We start from the raw sequence: 19,701 nt of genomic DNA on the forward strand, positions 1-19,701 counted from the left end.
TGGAAATAGTGGAAATTTTCTACTGGTACCGAAATGTCTAGTATCAGACTGAAAAAAATTAAATCAAACCATTTCTGTCTTTGAATTTTACAATAAGCTATGCCACCCAGTACAACAGGAATGGCATAGCAGATTCTGAAGTAGCGCCAACATTTAACTTACTCTAGTGGGTGTTGGAGGCAGATTTGCTTGTGAATATGTCAACAAAGATGGATCAACAATCTGTGAATGCAAAATGGCAAATATGACAGGCACCATGATTAGAAGCTAGCCAAAATATCTACATGTATAATGTATACACAAACCTTTGATGACTGTGAATATCCAACACAAATAGGCCAGATGGTTGGCACAAATAATTTTAAGATAGCACTCATTAAATATTGAACATTGAATCTTTCAATAAACTATGAAAACAAAAGATTTCTCAACTCATTTGTCAATTTTTACAAGCAAAAGGAGGTGCAATATCATCTTTAATGAGGTTTATGTAGAGAAGCTGTCCAATAGTAAATGAGTAAAATTGCTCACTTTCTAGCCTTTTTGTTTCAGATGGTCACATACAAGTATTTAAGTAGATGTACAAAGCTAGCTTAGTTTTCAGTTGATGAAAATGTAAACTCCATAAATGGGATATTCCATTTAAAATCCACACTACTCCTGTGAAAGATTTAGGAAATATCTTCCACAGAAGGAGTATGAATTTTAAATGGAATGAGCACATAGGCAGCTCCATTTGATTTTTGTATACCCTATGCGAAAGATTCTACCTGAATCTTTCAAACAGGGAGGGTGAGTTTCAAATAGAGTCTGTTAATGTGCAATTCCATTTGAAATTCATACTCCCTCTGTGGAAGATATTTCCAAATAAATCTTCAATAGGGGTAGTGTGGAATTTAAATGGAATAGCCCAATGATGACAGTAACAGTATGTTTAAAGCTTGTATAGTGTTTGATTCTCCCAGCATAAATAAAACATGCTTAGTTATGACTACATTATAATGCTGAAACAGTGCACATGCAATTGAATACCTGAGTGGAAGAAGGGCCCAACTCCAATTTTTTACAAAAATGAGTTAGACCCATCATTTTATTGCCAGCAGACTGTTCTTCCTTGTGTGTGAAAGATGAGCCAAAATCCACGCTCTAAATAGTCTTCCATGTACACTTAATCATGGTTTTCATGGAAGAAAGGCCCAGCTCCATGGAGTTGGGCCCTTCTTCCACAAATATTGGGTTAAAGACGAATTTTGTTCATCCGTGAAATCTGCTTTTCACTACAATAAACTTTCTTGCTAACATATTACATGCTTCTACTTGTACAATTGATGGATTTCTGTAGCTATTTATAACACATCTGCTTACGGAACTGGTACTTGCAGTATATTAGTGGAAGAAGGGCCCAACTCCAGCTCATATTAAGACCTGTACCGTTGCCATGGAAACATCATATATAGTTTCGAATGTATGTAATATTGTATGTTCATGTATTGAAGGTCCCCTGAAGATGAAAACACTCTGTCTATAAAACTTTTCAAAATATTAAGTTTTTTCTTAATATCTCAAAAACAGTTTTGATGGAGTTGGGCCCTTCTTCCACTCAGGTATTCAATTGATAGCATAGTTACAATGGTACCTACATTCATACACAGACATAATAGTATGTTTTCTGGTGAATCTTTGGCCGGCAAATATTGGTGAATTTAACATTAGAATTGAGCATGTTTTTGAGAAAATACCTGAAGATGCTAACTTCCTTCTATTGACGCTAGCTGGGAATGTCTAAGATATTCATCTTACTCCAGAAATATAAATTTCCAACAAAAATTTTGCAGCGATTAACCAGCTAATGGCGGAGAATGTCCGTTTCTATTGAGCAAAATTTATCTCTCAGCCGGTATGGGAAATAGTTCTCAATAAAATCATATGAAACCATAATTTGCAACAGATGCTACAATCAATGTACTTTGCAAATGCTTCCCCATTATAATGCATTTCACATAGCATGTCTGTAAAGTGAGGTGGCTGGTGCAATAAATATGCTGGCTATGTGACCAATATGAAAAGCTATTTTTCCCAATAATTAGAAAAAGGGGAAAAAAGACAAAATAGGCACTGTGAATCAATTTTCAACCTTGTCTCTTAATTTTTAAAAGCTTGTGCAGTTTCAACATTTTAAAAATAAATATCAAATCAAAATATCATGAAACTACTTAGCTACCATGGGAATACTCACACCTCATTTCTAACTCCTGAAAAGATTTTTGACATCCCTGACTATGTCTTTTTTTACATGTTTAATGTATTGATGTGAAATCATAATTTTTTACATAAAAATTGGAAGTTTCTTGTTACCTATCTTGGCATGAATACCCATGTCATAAACATCAAAATGTGTCTGTTATGGAATATATGTGCACAAGAAATAATCACCAAGTGAACATTGTTAGGTTTCTTTATTAGAAACAAATATTTTACAAAATTAAATATACAAAAAAAGGTAAGGTGAAGAGCGTATAGCCTAAAAGGGTCTATGTCCATGTGCACAACGGTAATTTGTAAATGTAAATGTTTATGACCTTTTCCCAGCTCTGTCATTCCATACAACAAATGAAATGACATACGAGGGGGTATCCAAAAGTTTTTGACATCATCCAGAAGTGAAAGAGCTATACCGATGAAATTTTGTCAGTGTAATCACTGGTCCTTATGTACATTATGGTCCAAAAATGGTCTCATAAGTATGTTTACTTTTTTTACAAGTGGCGCTAGATGGGCAGTAGGCGCATAACCTGCAAGATGATGAAAATTGAGGCACGCAGCGTGATTAAAGAGCCTGCATTTGAAGGGTTAGGCCTACAATGCTCAGAAAATCTATGATGAAATGAAAGCAATCCACGGTGATGATTGCCCATCATATGGCACTATTGCTTTTTGAAAAAGGAATTTCCAAACTGGCCACATGTCCCTCACAGATGAGCCAAGAAGTGGACGTCCATCACTTGCGGATGATGCGGCCACAGTGAAAAAACTCAAGAAAAAGGAGGATCTAATCATGAAAAGGTTATGCGCCTACTTCCCATCTAGCGCCACCTGTGAAGAAAGTAAACATACTTATGAGACCATTTTTGGACCATAATGTACATAAGGACCAGTGATTACATTGACAAAATTTCATCGGTATAGCTCTTTCACTTCTGGGTGATGTCAAAAACTTTTGGATACCCCCTTGTACATGTGTGTGTTTCTATTTCATATATCTAATATGAAACAAACATATAAAATGCTGACTATTGATGGATTGAAAATATACAGAATGATTTATTATCATCTACTAAAATTAGTATTTGAGTGTTTTCAATGCTTCATGAAAATATGCAAAATGACTTTTTATCATCTACTAAATTTCAGTGTCATGGCTATGAAAATATACAGAATGACTTTTATCCTACTGAAAATGTCCGAAGCATGGGATGAATTTTGAATGCGTTCTATGAAAGACACACATTACTGACCTTAACAACGGATATTTTATGTATCCTTTGAATGTTTACTAAACCTAAATTTGATGCTTTTACCCAACCTAGGCCGAGGTGTTCCTGGTGGAGGAGGAGGAGACATTGGCATCTCACTTTTCTGTGTTGACATAGCCGCTGTAATTTCACTGTACAAAGGCTCCCCTTCATGGAGCATCTGAGGATAAGTTCATAACATTGCGTCATCTACCCTAAGAATTAGCTTATGCATGTTACTGTAAATAATGCGATGAAAATTAAATATACCAAGCATTTTGAGCAAATTAATGGTAATAAAATACGCAAAATCAAATTGCATCATCTACCCAAAGCATTAGTTGGGCTTATTACTGCAAACAATGCAATAAATATTAAACACACCAAGCATTTCAAGCAAATTATAGATAATAAAAATATGCAGAATAACTATTTTCCCCTAAATATGCAGAATAACTTTTTCCCTTATCTACTGTGGCGTGAAATTTTTAACACGGAAAGAAGTCACTGACCTTAACAATTGATATTTTATGTATCCTTTGGTTTACTACTAAACATAGATCTGAGGTTTCTACTCAACCTATTACCAGCCCTTTCTGATGAAGACGCTAGCGACTCTCTTTTCTGTGTTGACACAGCCCCTGTAATTTCCCTGGACATAGGCTCATGGGGCACCTGAGAAGGGATTAATACAAGTTTTCATGTTGTGCAGATTCAAAAACTTGTTGATACCAAAACTTTAAATTGATCATATTGCATTCAATCCACTGCATTATGAATGTTTTTTTGGGGGGGGGTGTTGATAACTAAAGACAGTAGAAGTTCCTCTCTAATGCTGGTTTCATATTGTCATGGACATGCGCATTACGTAACACGCGCATTGCAGACAAATGGACACAATCCTGCCTTGTCATTGGTTGATACGTCATTGTTTGTTTGTTTACCCATGCAGGTTGGTCTGTGACGTACACATGCTAATCCATGGGTAATCCATGGACAGTTCCAAGCTCATACAATAAAAATGCACAAGCCTGGCCAGCCACTTGACATAAGCCTGCATGTTAACACAACCACATCCAATTGTAAATAAACACTACCAAAAAAACCCCAAAGAAAGTATCCCATCCATCCACACAAACACTCCCACCACACACACAAGCACATATCTGCATGCATACATCTCTCTAATAGTTAAGTTAAACATAATGATCCTGTTTAAAGGGGCATTTCATACTCCCAACATCCTCTTTTATAATACCAGGTATAATATTTATTCACAATAAAAGGTTATTTCAAAAATTTCAGTTATTCCGACATTGAATAAGTTACGTATAATTTCATGTATTACAATTCCCCATAAGCCACTGTGCTGTAATTTTAAAAAGAGAGAAAATACAAATTGGATGACGTGTTTGTCAAATCAACAAATCTACAATAAAGTACATGCACACAACCATTATAAAGTCTTAGGTATATGATGGTATACAAATACCAATTTTTTGGAGTGAGTGGGAATGAAGATGTGAATTACAAAATGTCCCTTTAAACCTTAAAACAATAACAGCACAATTATGTATTATTGCATTATTAACACTAATTGGTATCAAGAAACCATTCTAGAACAACAAAATCATATCTATAGAAGTACAGGCTACAGAAATACCAACTAAAATAACTGATCTATACTGGGCTATTCCTGTTGAAATCCATACACCCCCTATGGAAGACATGACCTTAATCTCCCACACAGGGAGTGTGAATTTCAAATGTGGCTACCTGAATGAGTGACTCCATCCCGTGTGCGTGGGAGATTAAGGTCATGTCTTTGATAGGGGTGTATGGATTTCAAGTGGAATAGCGCATTATGATAAGAAGATGGTGACATGTGGCAAGTGATAAAACCTACAGAAAATTAATTGTAATTTTCATGTTTATTTATGTCAACTATCTGATTCATCTGGTTACTGTTAACATAGGTAACTGGGGAAAGAGCAACAAGACGGTTTTTCAAACCACAGTTTTGTCTGCTCCTTTTTATTTTTATTGTCTCAAAGAAGCGATAATTATTCCGCCTCAATCCTAGGGTTTGAATCAAAATGTAGCATTCATACACTGCCAGAAAATGATGTAAAAAACTTCTGATTGAAAATTGCCGACATGTGACTCATTCCCCTTGATCATGTCACATATGACCCTAATATGCTATTGAAGTTGAGGTGCAATGTCATTTGAAGATGGGAGTACGAAGAGCAATAGAATGCTTGTAGTATTAAAAGTTGTATGTCACTTTTGTATCCCTCTTTGAAAGTTGTATAGCAACAGGTAAATGACGATGCCCCGAAGCTTTATTTAATTAAGGTCCCTGTGTAACCCATGTGTTGAAAGAGAAAAAGACTTGCCACCTGTACACCATCCAACATTAACATACTTTTCACAGTATTACATTAAAATAGAAAGATAATAAAGCTATAGTCTGTATATCTACCTGGAGTCACTGGCACTCGCTTTGAAGTTCAGCATGCTCGGCATTAGCTTAGCGTTACTTAGTGCGTATACATACTTTTATGTGCACGATCAACATGCCACATATGTACACACACCCCAGCCAATGTAGCACACGCTGAACTTCAAAGCAAGTGCCAGTGACTCGAGGTAGATATATAGACTATAGCCAACTCAGTTGATATACATACATCATTAAGTTCAGTCACCAGACTCTGTGCATCAGTCTATTGTGGTAGTACCATTCAATACATGACATACAGCAGGCAGTGAGGGCAGCAGACAGGCGGGCAGGATAGTACGCAATAAACATGCAAGCAAAATAGAGGAGGAAATATATACAAGGAAGTGATTGAAAACAAGTCAAGTGAGAACTAAGAATACAGACATGTCAAATATTCTTTGATAAAGCCACTTGTTTTCTACTATAGTTTTCAGCATAGTACTTCAGCGGTCTGCCAATTTGGCCCAGTTTATGACGTATACGGAAGTGGGCTTCTGATTGGCTAATTGAATCACATCATCATCACATTGGCACCTCATTCGCTAGTCAAACTGTGTACCATCGTGTGACCTAGTTCTTTATACGCGATAATCAGACAGAGCAGACAGACACCGCTGAAGTAATTTGCTGAATAGTATAGCAGACTTGGTAAGAACTACTGAGAAGTTTTATTTTGTTTGTTCAACCTATAAGTGGTCAAGACCAAAGAGATTAAACCCAAAGAGTATGACTCAAAATTACCTCACATGTACAACTGTGGTAAATGTGCCATATTGGTTTATCACTCATAGTGTATCTCCAGTGTTTATTGGCTGAAACCCAAAATGGTACGGCAAATGATGCCTTTAAGCTTGAGTATTACAAAGGTTTCCGAATGCAGAATGTAGAACACAAACCCGGGCAGGGGGGCATGTGCCATGGACACCACTTTAGGGGGTGCCAAATTGACCAATTCAACATTGATTCTGCGCCCCCTCCAAGCAATGGCAGTCAAAATTTTCACACATTTCAGCACAAATATACTCATTTGAAAGATCAATTGAAGATTGAAATTCACTGAACTTCATTATAACCAAAATTAATGGTATTTGTATTTTTAGTGGTATTTGTGCAAATTTTTGCACCCTCCATGCATAATTGTTTCAAGAATGGGGGGTACCATTAACACCTTGGCCCGGGCGCCACAAGCCCTAGCTATGCCACAGCTGACAAACTTTAATTCAAAGTGTGTGGTCATGTCGTTACGCCACTGTTTGTCAGGTGCATTGCGCAAACTTCTTTGCCTTGCATGAGCGACACAAAAACATGGCAGAGTTGGTACTCTTTGGTTCTACCTCATGGAGTGAGACTCATAACATTGTGCATTGAAATAGAATGGCATGCACAATTGGGTGCAGCACCTATGCTAAGTCCACTTAGTGAATTGTGTGACTGGTCTGCACTTGTGTAAATTTACGTATGCACTAACAAACAAATGAATAATTTTTGCCTATGATAGGTTAAACAAAGCATAGAGACTGATCATGATTTATGCCAGGGGAAAGGAGGAATTTAGAGGAATACAATGCATTGTTCCAAGTAAAAAAGGGAACACAAATCTGATGACATTTGAATTTTTGAATGAAGGGGGAAGAGATAGCATTAATATTGGATGGTCCCCTTGCTAGTTTACATTGTGGAGCATATATTTGTTTTCTTTTTACAACACAAGCACCAAGTTTATTTGAGCAATTTTGAAATTGAAATATGCTTCAACTTATTCACCACCAAGTACAAATTTTGAATCTTGACAAAATGCTGGTTTGTTTTTACATGTTACATCATGGCTCATACATCTTGTGCTTCACTTCATTAAAAGATTCTGTTAACGGTTAAGGTTGCAATTTGTTTTACTTGCTAAACTTTTTTGCAATAAAGTTTGAGGAAATACTAGTATGAAACTTAAAGAAACCAGTTCAACCTTCATGTAAGCCATATCACAAAATTTTAAGTTTGGTTTTAGGGTTAAGGTTTAGGGTTAAGGTTAAAAGTTTAGAGTTTAGGGTTAGGGATACAGATATAAAAGTTTGCGATGCCTACATGAAGGTAAGACCAAGAAACACCTTGAGCATGCAAGGAATTCACCATGGCTAAAACTGAATTTATTAAACTAGATCGCTGAGCTTGATGCTTTTGTATTTATACCAATCAGAGCAATCATGATTGCAGACGACAATTAAAATATTCAAAATGCCACAAAATACATTGTTCAGACATCCATTGGTACTGATAATTTCATAATTATTGTTTTTAATTAATTAACATACAAAAGTTGATAATAAAAAAAAAAGGATGCAATCAAAAAAAGGATGCAATGATTTGTCAGTGCAATTCATGTGCCAAGAGATTTTACTTTGAAGTTGAGTGACGTCGTGTTTGCAAAAGTGTTGTGTATCGATTGGCTTGACACTCTGAAAATGAATGTGAACACAGAGCTTGCATGTGATTCACTTTACTGCAAAAGCGATCAAGAATAAATTCAGCTTAATAAACACCTTAACTAACGATATCATCATGCTTACAAAACCATGCTTCAAATATCTGTGAAGTGCATCTTATGTCTCTTGCAAAAGCAGGCAACTTGGTAAGAGGTTTATTTTTCATAATATCTCTATTTAATAAATCTATTCTAGCTATTTGTTCCTTATGATTTCAATTTAAAGTATGGAATTTTTTAAACACTGATCATACATTGGACATAATTTAGTCCTTTGATATATTAAAGGGTGGTACAAGGAGACATGGGTTTACAACTTTCAATGGTTATCATGACAAAACTACTATCAAACATAACATATATCATTTTTGAAAGAGCAAACACCTGTCAACACTTAACTTAGTCAGATTTCAAGTCAAAAGTGCACATTAGATGACAATATGAATACAAGCCAACAACCTACCTTGGATTTCAGTAGTCCACCTAGCCACATATACAGGTCATCTTGTCTCTCAAAGCAAATGGCACTGTAATCATTGAAACAGTTCAAAGGTCAAATAACTTACCAAACCACTTTACAAGAAATATAATAAAACAGCAATACATAACTGTTTGAATTATTTACTTATGAAAGAGATTACTCTTTCTATTCACTGTCATAGTGTGATGTCAAAATCGATTTCATTGCCAGCTGAACTGGTTCATGCTATCTGTGTTCAGAACCATGATCCAAATGATCACAACACAAAGTTAATGGATTGTATGACGTATTAACTATAAGCTTGGCATTCTCGGGCGTTTTCGGGTACCCGAACGAGATTTACCCGGGTCCACATCGGGTTACCCGGGAAAACAAATTGTATCCATTTCGAAATCATTAATAGAGTATGACATGAAATTATCACTTTGCATATTAAAACACAAACAATTGTAAGTCAACCATGAATGATCATTTAGCTCTAGGTCCAGGGACACTCCAAAACCCAAAACGAAATGATTACTTATGCAATTTCGGGGAAAATGTGTCGAGTACCTGGGTACAAAATCACCTAATAATGCCATGCTTAAATAACTACGATAGCGAATATAGCATATAGACCGTCTTTATTTGGCTGCTGACAATGTTAATTGTGAGGCCCAAGGTTCAATTCCCCCTGACTCCTGATTTTTTCCCTCTGTATTTATTATATGCCAGTTTATCCCTAGACTTCTCCGTAGTCCACTTGCCAATTGTGCACTACTCTGGCTATTACATTTAAGCTTAAAAACTCTGATTTAATTAATGTGTGCACAATTGATAGATTTTCACAACTGATCTTTTCAGTCACCGTGACGCCCTCTGTTTGTTAGCTTCCCAAGTGGACTACTGACTTTGCCTTGAGAGTTAGGCCAATTTCTGGCCTAACTAAAATTAGTGATGATGTAATGCATCTTTAAAAATGAATCTGGCTTGTGATTGGTCGCCCAGATCTCGTTATTGTTTAAATCCTCCCGGCGTACTGGTACCATTATAACTATACATGGTACACAACTATCTAGGGAATGCGGCGCTTTTGTGCTGGTGGATGAACGTAATGCATCTAGCGCGTATTGTACCACCAATCCCCCACCATGCTTAGTCTTGTGGTTAGATTTTATTGATAAACAAGTATGATTGACAGTGTGTGAGTCCCGGGGTAAAGTTCTGCTTAAAAGTGAAAGTCCATAGTCGGTCTTTCGGATAATAAACTGGCAGATTCTAAAATTAGAATTGTTCAGTATTGTTGCATTCACTAATATAAGCCTACGTAGGGCCTATACTTTACTTTTACTGTCACAAATATAATTATATAGCCTAAACGTTTTCATAACCATTTTATACTAGTATTTTGATGTAGGCCTACCAAATATCAGTATAATTTCGAGTTCAACTGAATGCGTTCATCATGATTAATAACATTTTTATTTATCAAAAATCGACTATGGCATAGTCTAGTTTATCCCAGCCTAAGTAATTTCTTTTGCTTGCATCATTTATTTCCAATTCTCACATATATTAATTGTGTCTCACATTGTCTTACATCCAGCTAGAGTGAAGTATATAGTCTGCTTCATTTTATTTAAGAATGTCAGGAAAAGTCAATGATAAAATTGCTTTAAACTCGATAAACTTTCTCTACGCAGCAAACAACATAGTCCTATACATACCGTATAGTGTGTTCAGCTCCTACTGTAAACGAGATGCCCCATCTGAAGAAAATACGACAAACAATATAATATTATGCAAATAAGGAGAAGAGTAGAACAAGAATTTGTATATATTGTGGAATTGTGGCCCCATATCAGACCAGAAAACACAAATTATTAACCCCAGTATATAATTAACCTTAGTTAATTTCTTTGCAAATATAAGGTTAACATAGCACAGATAAACAATATATCACTGTTAAACTTACTCAGTTGGTGGCTGTTTCTTCTTCTCTACTCCCATATAGATCTTTAATTCTGCTACTTTCCATCCTCCTAGGGGATTACTATTACTCTGTGAAATAAACAAAAATAATATGAACACTGCGGGACAAATGTCATGTTTCTACTCCGGGATTAATACCAACAGAAAATAAACAAAAAACATAATGATATTTCATTGTTTGAAAACAGGTTTCTTTTAAAATTATATTCACATATATTTAAATCGTCACTAGAACATCATCACATTCAAATGGTTTTGCTCTATAAATAATAACGCTACCAGGTTATAATGCTGTCTGGTCCATTAAGTCTTACATACTTCTTTTTATAACAGTATACTGTTCAAATACATCTATAACAAGTTGACCTACAACCTCATGATGCAATGTTTAAAAAAGGGAGACCTATAATGTATCCTTAGGGAACAGCATCCAAATCTCCATAATAAAAATAAATTTTCTCAGACTGAACAACAGCCTTATGATGCAATGTTTAATAAAGGGAGACCTATAATGTATCCTTGGGGAACACCATCCAAACATCCAAAAATATATTTTCACAGACTTAAAAATATCCAGGCAACTATATAACTATTGATGTAACACATAAATACTAAATAATTTTCACTATTGTATAATGCATACCTTGTTGTCTCTGTAATAATTCAAGACATTGCTGCTGAGGTCAAAGTGATATCTTTTCCATTTCCTTGTGACTCCATCACAGTACTTGAGGAATCCATTCCATGCATGCATGGATTTGATGTATAGACTGATGTGTGGTTGAAGAGGGTTCTCTTTGATGCATACATAATTGCCTGCAGCAATCTGAGGATTCCAAGCCATGATATCTACAAGGACCCTCTCATAACCATGGAATAATCTCTCTGCAATTCAACAGAAATGATGATGTTAAGCCTTGTCGAAGAACTTGATTTATGTTAAATTGACCTGGCCAGGCTATGAAGCTAAAAGAATAGAACACTTTCTCATTTATTTACAAAAATAAACTACAGAACTTGAATCTGCCACGTTTGCATATCTCTCGTGGAGGGTGAAAATGGTGTAACTCAGAAATTGTTAGAAATATCCAAATCTGTGCAATGTATTGTACCAATAATATACCACAAGGCCTAAACAAATTGTTTGATTGGTGTAACATAACAAAAAATTAGGGTAGGTAGGTAGGGATGTTTTTTTCACATTTAAAGCTGTGAATTGCATTTGATAAAGGCCTTGGAACTTTTTTTCTTTGTCTAAGGTCAAGCCTACTTTTAGGGTAGGTTGGGTTATGCAAATCAAACAATTTTTCCAGGTTTTTGTTGAAAAATACCAGAGGGTACACTTTTTGGTCCCCATGAGTCACAATCCAATATAGCAGATTTCTCAAAGCACTCTCGCACTCAAATTCACCAGACTTAATATACATATATAGCATCTAATTACATTTGCCCTTTACCGTAGTTTCTCAATTTGGCAATCAAATATTAAGTCAACTGGGCAGACATTGATAGCTAATCGGGTTTTGATTGAGCAAACTTCAATCAAAACCAAAATTGTCATTGGCGTAATAAGCCCTGGGTTTTGTTGAAAAGGGTTTCATTGTCCTGTAGATCAATAAAAGGTGGAGCCATGCGTGTTGTGACATCAGGCTGACACCTGTTGTGCATCCATGCCCTGTGTCGAGTCGCGTGCCAGTAGCCAATCATAGGCAGCGGTTCTGGGGGCGTGGCTGTTTTCTCAGAAATTATTGCGGGAAAATTCATAAGCTGTTTTGATACCATCCGAAGAGGTCAGGAAAATTTTAAAACCCACCCACCACTCCCTTTATGAAAAATATGATATTAAATGGCATTGTTTCTTTTGCTTTTTACCATTTTGTCCAATATATGAATCAAAATGGAGATACATTGCTGCATTTGAGCAAGTCATTGGGAATGTTTTCACATACTTAATATTTAATGTCAATTCCAAATTAGGCTGTTTGGAAATTGGATGATATAGCTGTCTGAGGCGCTAATGAATTTGAATTTATATCTATTTAAAATCTCAGATGATATAGCTGTCTGAAGTGATATTAAAAGTATGAAGATAATATAGACAGTTGATTTCCTGTCAACTGTGTATACTCTCAGATGATATAGCTGTCTGAGGTGATATGTGATATTAAATTAAGTATGAAGAACAGTTGACACTTGATCAACTGTGTAAATGAAAGGAAATAAAAGATTCGGATGGTAAAGATCCAGCTCCGGCAATAGTTGTGTTTGGTCTACTTATTGCGTCCATAGGACAATAGGTTATTCCATTAAAATCCACACTACCCCTGTGGAAGATTTACCTAAAGCCTTCTACAGAGGGAGTATAAGTTTCGAATCAAATAGATAATTGGGTAACTTCCATTTGAAATAGGTTATGCCATAATACAGGGGGAGTATGGGTTTCAAAATGATTAACTCTGACCAATTACATTTGAAAAACTTACTCCCCTTGTGGAGGATATTTCCAAAATCTTCCACAGGGGTAGTGTGGATTTTAAATGGAATAGCCTAATGTATGTATTTACCTAGTTCTCCATTGGATATCTTCTCTACAAGAGCCCAGTTATCTCCTGGCATCTGTTGCTGGGCAACCACCTGGTTTAAGATCTCATCTGCTGTCTGAGACCTATTCAGCTACAAAAGTAACAAAACATATACAAAATCATCAGTACTGCTAAAAAATTCAATTCTTAGAGTAACACTTTAACAATAATATATAAAAATAGGGAAGGCGGTCCCAGATAGGTCGTCCGAAGATATGATAGTAAATATTCATGTGAAACATTTATGTGCATTGTTGGCATTGTTGTGAAACCCTTTATTAACGTATTTTAATATGTATTAAAATACTGTTCTTACTATTCTGAGAGCGTATCATCAGATAGCCTAATAAAATATCAAATGAACGCTTATATGAAAAAACAAAAGCAAGTAAGTTGAGCCAAAAGACGATTATCCTGGCTTAGACATCTACTAAGTCTGTATGATGATGCATTAGCCCAATAAGCATTTACAGAGTACCTCAGGAAAAAAAAAACCATGAGGAAAGCCAAAACCAACATGGGTGTCGTTTTAACAAAATAAGTCTCCTTGACAAGCACTTTGTTAGGAATATAACATTTGAAGATTGAAGATCTCCAGAGACTCAGTAGAACACTTCAATCGTTGAGTGAACTTAACCATTAGTAATGGGCCAAATATGCTGTGATTATCATGTGCAGAGCACAATTGTTGTATTTAGCCTGTGTAACCATTCAAGTCCAAAAGTCCACTCAACCAAAAGTGGAATAATCGGATCCATATTCACCTCTCAACTTCAGGTCCTAATTGTCTTCTGACTACATGAATGAATGGATCTTACCTTGATATTGATAGATTGTCCCGTTTCTTTGCTTCCTATAAACATTTCAACCAGCAAGTCCATGTCCATTTCTGACCTCCTCTGTAAATCAAGCAAACATCGAAAATATATAGATAAAATTGTTGTGTACCTTATTCAACTTCATTAGCAACCAGGGCGCTTAATTCAGTCATTTTCAGGCATGCTTTTAAATTATGAAATGCATAGAGCATGGTGGACTAGAGACATGGGCTCAGACTCATAATCGGAATGCTGCGGATTCAAATTGTGTTATGCACAATAGACAAGGCTCTTAACCTCTATCATGCCTCTCTCCACCCAGGTGTATAAATAGGTATTGGCATAACATAGTGTTGGAAAGGAAAAAACAAGACTTGTTGTACAGGGGAATTGAGAACCCCTCCCAACAAGTTAATTCAAGGGAGTCTGCCCCAAACGCCAAGGATAAAGAGATGGGCACATATTTTTACAAAAGAAAATAGGAAAATGGTAAAACATCATTAAAAATCCATTGTAATTGGTTAATTCTGTTATTAAAGAATCTCTTTGTAGATTGCAATATTTCTACATATCTCAAAATCACAATATAAAAGCAGCACTTACTGCAGCCTGTTGTGCTTCTTTTAATTTGGCCAATCCATCTCTATATTTCTCCTCTTTATCTCTCTCTTTAGTGATCTCCTCATCTGATACTCCAAATAGCCATGTGTAATAGTCTATCAGGTCAGCTATTACTTTGATTTCCTTGTCTGTGTTGTGGAAAGATTGCTGGTGTGGAAAGAAAATGAAATAGTAATGATTTCTGGGAATAGATAATAGAGGTTATCTGTGTTCTATAAGCTGCATATCCTATCAGCAATTGTTTAGGACTTACAAAGAAGTACCTGCATGTGCAACCATGACTCTTTCAAAATAGCTTGCCAAAGTCATGTAGGTAACTCTGAGGTTGTGCATTGAATTGGTTTGAATGAGGAATACTACAGGAACCAGCCCCTTTTGTTAGAAGTCACAGAGTGAAGTGGATAACACCTAATAGAGACACTGTCTGTGATTGGTTAAATCAGAAAATCTAACAACAAATCTTTGACATCAGATTTTTGTAAAGAGTATAAATACCCTTCAAATTATAAGTTGAAATCCCTTCATAAGTTGAAATCCCTTCACTCCATATGAAAGACATGACGTTAATCTCCCACAGGGGTGTAGATTTCAAATGGAGTCACCCTATCAGGTAACCCATTTGAAATTCTCATACACCCTGTGTGGACAATTCAGTTCATGTCTTCTATGGGGTGTATGGATTTCAACTGCAATCACTGCAAACAGAACATATGAATAATTTGTTAAGACAAAAATACTGTTCACCTCCAATAAACATTTACATTTAGCAGTGATCAACTTGTTTCAATTCTCAATGTCATAAATCAAGGATGATGATGATAAAACACTAAATTGGGCAACTCTAAACTTCTAAAAACATTCTCACCAGTCTGAATTCTAAGGGTAACTTACATCAGATGAAGCCATCAGAGTGGGTCCAAAGACAGCAGCCAAGTTCTTGGTGTACATCTTGTTCTCTGTTGCATAGGCTGATACACTGTTGAAGAAATATACAATACATGGTACTTTTAACAAGTCGATGTAAGGAGATAATAAGGATATAAAGAGAAAACAATTGAGGGCTCAGTGCAACAAAGCCTCATCACCATTACGTTGTTGGGCAGGAAAAACCCAATGTGTTCGTGGCCCCAGAACGTGTTTAAAACAAAACAACCAACTGGTTACATATAGGAGGTTTTGCTTTAAACATGTTCAGAGGCCAATGACACATAGGAGGTTTTTCCTGCCCAACGACGATTAGCTCCCCTGGATAATGTTAATCATAAGCATGATTGCATTTATACACATTACCCAGGGCTCAGAACTACAACATTTGAGCAAACTGGTAAAATGCCCCCTTATTTGAGCATAATACTGCTAAAATACCCTGCAATAGAGGATTGCTGGATATCCTTATCTTACATAGGATTTTAATGTGTGGGTCTTTGAAATTGAAAGCCACTAAGCTCCTCAGAACTGCAATATTTGAGCAAAATTAATACTGCTATTAACCCCACTATTTAGGGCCTGCTGAATACCCTGCTGAGATGTGCAGCGTCTAATATGTAAACTTATTGCACCTCTCTTAGTAAATAATGAAACCATTATAGCTTTATAGTGTGATTTCAGTGATGTTCTAATAACATAATTTAATACTTGCTAGATATACCGTCTTACCTGCTGAGATGTCCAATGAGTACTTTGAGTGTGTCATAGTTAATAGACGGCATCTCTCTTAGTAAGTAATGATACCATTGTAGCTTTGTATCATGATCTTGGCATTCTAATCAGGAAAAACAAGGGCAAATATAAATGAAATAAAGATGCCAAACAATAATGGTTATCAGTGATATCTAGCATACATACTACCAATTCAACTCATACAAACATGCTTTGATGCAGCTACTAAAGAAGAGATTTCCAAAATCTTCAAAGCATAAAAAATAATTGTACCAAATAAAACCATCGCTTACAAAGTATGAAAGTGAAGAATTTTCCTCAAAACAGAATTCCACTCTTGGTTGTCCCACTGACTAAAAATATTAAGATTTTTAATAATTGTTTCACTCTTTTGACAAAAGAACTCCTTTAAATATCTGAACATCAACTTCTGTTTTTCAATAATGGTGGTTTAAATAATTATGATACAAATGGGATAAAAGCTTCCCTCTTCGTAAGCAGTTAATTGTTATGAGAAATACTATAAACATATGATATATAGGCTAAACACTAGCATAAATGTTTGTCTTATATTATTCTTACATTATATTCAATAAACTGATATTGATATTTAGTTCTTGTGTAAATCTTTAAAAAGGTTTATCATGATTTAATAGTTAAGTTCTCAAACTAAATCATAAACTTATTAAAAAAAATTTCAAAGCATGGACATTTCACATCCTTCCAGAATGTTTTCTCAAACTGACCTGACAGTTGGTCTATGATCTTAACTGAGTGATGTCATAACCAGATGACGCCCTTATACCAGATGATATAGTAAGTTTTGAATTTTGTATGAGAACTTTCAGTAATGATATTTAGCCTATTATTTTGTTTCATGTTTCCCAATTATGAACCCTAGCAAACAGTAATAATTGAATTGATAAAAATAACAAAACGTTGCTATTGCAACTGTTTCCTTAAATGCAAAATTGAGCAATTTACAAAATATACAATGACTAAATTAATAACATTAGTACAAGAAAGTGCAATCATATCACTGTGCATGCTTATGACAATGGAAGGCAATAATGATCATGCTCTGATACAGCTAAACACCCACAGATTTCAACTTCATTAACAGACTTCATCAACACCATAACTTAATTTCAAATACTCACACCAACATTGCCTCGCGTATCAACAGAACAGTTTAAAAACATGCTGCCGTATTTGTAATGTTTTAATTATAGGTGTGTTTGTATGTTTCTGTGTGTGTGGGGTATGAATGTTGGGGTGTGTTGGTAAATGCCTTAAATCCAAGATGCAGACTACCAGTGGATACCCTAGCAACCATGGAGGTCCTGGGTACCATTCCCCTACCAGCATAATTACAAATAGAGGAAAATACACAAAAGACCATGTCTCACTTGCCAGTGTAGGGCTACATCTCATTTGGATTGTAAAACTTCAAACAGTCTACAGTTTGGCACAGAGTATCAGGTGCACAAAGACCTTGTTCAGATAGGTCCAAGATAAAGGTCCTAGGTTTGAAAATCCCAAGTTTTCATTTGCCGGTCAAAACAAGTATGGTGAGTTTGTCTGTATATCTGTGTAAGTGTCTTAAACTAGACGACTTTTCAAAGTGAAAGTACCCTTTGTGCCAAATCGCATTTCAAAGGATCAAATGTAGGGCACACCACAATGTTTGATACGTACAGCATACAAATTCTAGTTGTGACCATCAAGAAGGATGGCATGCATGTCACATGCATTTTCTTCCCTATAATCTTCAACGCCATTTTCCTCCACACATAGATAACCAAAAGGCCCTCCCAATTTTATTTCCCATACATCTAACATTAACATCAAACCATACCAAACAACATTGGGCTATTTCAGTTAAAATCTATATACCCCATGGAATACAAGACCTTCATCTCTCACACAGGGGGTGTAGATTTCAAATCAAATCACCCATTCAGGTAACCCCATTTGAAATTCACACTCCCTGTGTGGAAGATTAAGGTCACATCTTCCATAGGGAGTGTATGGATTTTAACTGGAATAGTCCATTTCACAAAATCACCAAGACATCAAGAGCCACAAATGCTTGCAAGATCATCTGCCATAGACCATGCAGAGTGTAGAATTCCACCTTACTCTTATTTGGCTTGATTGTCTCACCAGCTTTGTCTATCCACTCTTTATACAGTTTCTGCGTCATCAGCGGATCTGGTAATTCGCGGAAGTACTTCTTGAGGGCGCCTGTCACATCATGGATGGTGTAATCCTCTGGGTTGAGTCTGACACCTCGTGGGTCTTCAGCGAACATGTTGACAAGTTTGCTGATGATACTACTTGTGCCACTGAGTCTGTAGATACCTTCTGTGGTGAGTCCTGTAAAACAAGAAGATTGAATTTGACCTATAAACCATCTAACATAATATGAAATATAAAACATTTGAAATTTCTGTATAGATAACCAAATTTAAATTGACCGCCTTAAGGTACTTTATTGAATAAAAACAATATCAGGGAGTGGTGACAATCTGCCCATATCCCAAACATTGTCATTGCATACTTTGTCTTAAATTGCCACTATTCATGATTGCATGACAGCAGAAATAACCAAGCATGCACATTGGTGATGCGATCAAGCAAAATGGGTCATTTGTTGGGCAGAATCAAAATTCAGCTTTCAGGTTCAATATTTTATGCCATTTTCAGAGCTTTATTTTGATGAAAACCCCAGTGCAATGCCAGAGATATGGTCATTTTAGAGTTGCTGAGAACGATAAAATACAAGGATGTTAAATACTATCACCCCGAGTGGTTACGGTATTTGGAGAAAGGGTAAATGCTCAATTTCAGGATGACTAACTGACTAACTATATTTTGACACTTTTTTTTATAGCATAATTGAACATTAGTTTAATTTCAACAGAAAATTCTGAGAGAAGAAAATCATTGTCAATATTTATATTTGAAAAGAATAGGTACCAGTACGAGTTTTAAAGACATATACAGTTTTTATGAGGGCCTGCTTGGAAAGCAGTGCTGGTCACAGAATGCAGTTCCACCCTCAATAAAGAT

At 35.8% G+C, this 19,701-nt stretch overlaps 1 protein-coding gene across 11 annotated transcripts in view; it reads right to left on the minus strand.

Annotated features, from left to right (window-relative positions):
- The window catches only part of LOC140160919 (arf-GAP with Rho-GAP domain, ANK repeat and PH domain-containing protein 1-like), a 163,291-nt gene that overhangs the window by 8,735 nt on the left and 134,855 nt on the right, over window positions 1-19,701 (minus strand). For 7 of the 11 annotated variants that reach the window (XR_011860033.1, XR_011860037.1, XR_011860034.1 and 4 more), the window contains 13 exons: window positions 18,769-19,005; window positions 16,624-16,729; window positions 15,859-15,943; window positions 14,950-15,114; window positions 14,347-14,427; window positions 13,511-13,619; window positions 11,590-11,831; window positions 10,930-11,015; window positions 10,682-10,723; window positions 8,958-9,021; window positions 6,206-6,241; window positions 4,025-4,187; window positions 163-222 (listed from right to left, as the gene is read on the minus strand). Coding sequence is in view for 2 of the 11 variants with exons in the window: in XM_072184262.1 (XP_072040363.1) it covers window positions 163-222; window positions 6,206-6,241; window positions 8,958-9,021; window positions 10,682-10,723; window positions 10,930-11,015; window positions 11,590-11,831; window positions 13,511-13,619; window positions 14,347-14,427; window positions 14,950-15,114; window positions 15,859-15,943; window positions 16,624-16,729; window positions 18,769-19,005 (1,313 nt within the window). In the remaining 9 variants the exon portion in view is untranslated. The remainder of the gene's footprint in view (window positions 1-162; window positions 223-4,024; window positions 4,188-6,205; window positions 6,242-8,957; window positions 9,022-10,681; window positions 10,724-10,929; window positions 11,016-11,589; window positions 11,832-13,510; window positions 13,620-14,346; window positions 14,428-14,949; window positions 15,115-15,858; window positions 15,944-16,623; window positions 16,730-18,768; window positions 19,006-19,701) is intronic. The other 4 variants (XR_011860038.1, XR_011860032.1, XM_072184262.1 and 1 more) reach the window with 3 other exon arrangements.

This window comes from Amphiura filiformis, chromosome 9, assembly GCF_039555335.1.
Source record: "Amphiura filiformis chromosome 9, Afil_fr2py, whole genome shotgun sequence".
Lineage (NCBI taxonomy): Eukaryota > Metazoa > Echinodermata > Ophiuroidea > Amphilepidida > Amphiuridae > Amphiura > Amphiura filiformis.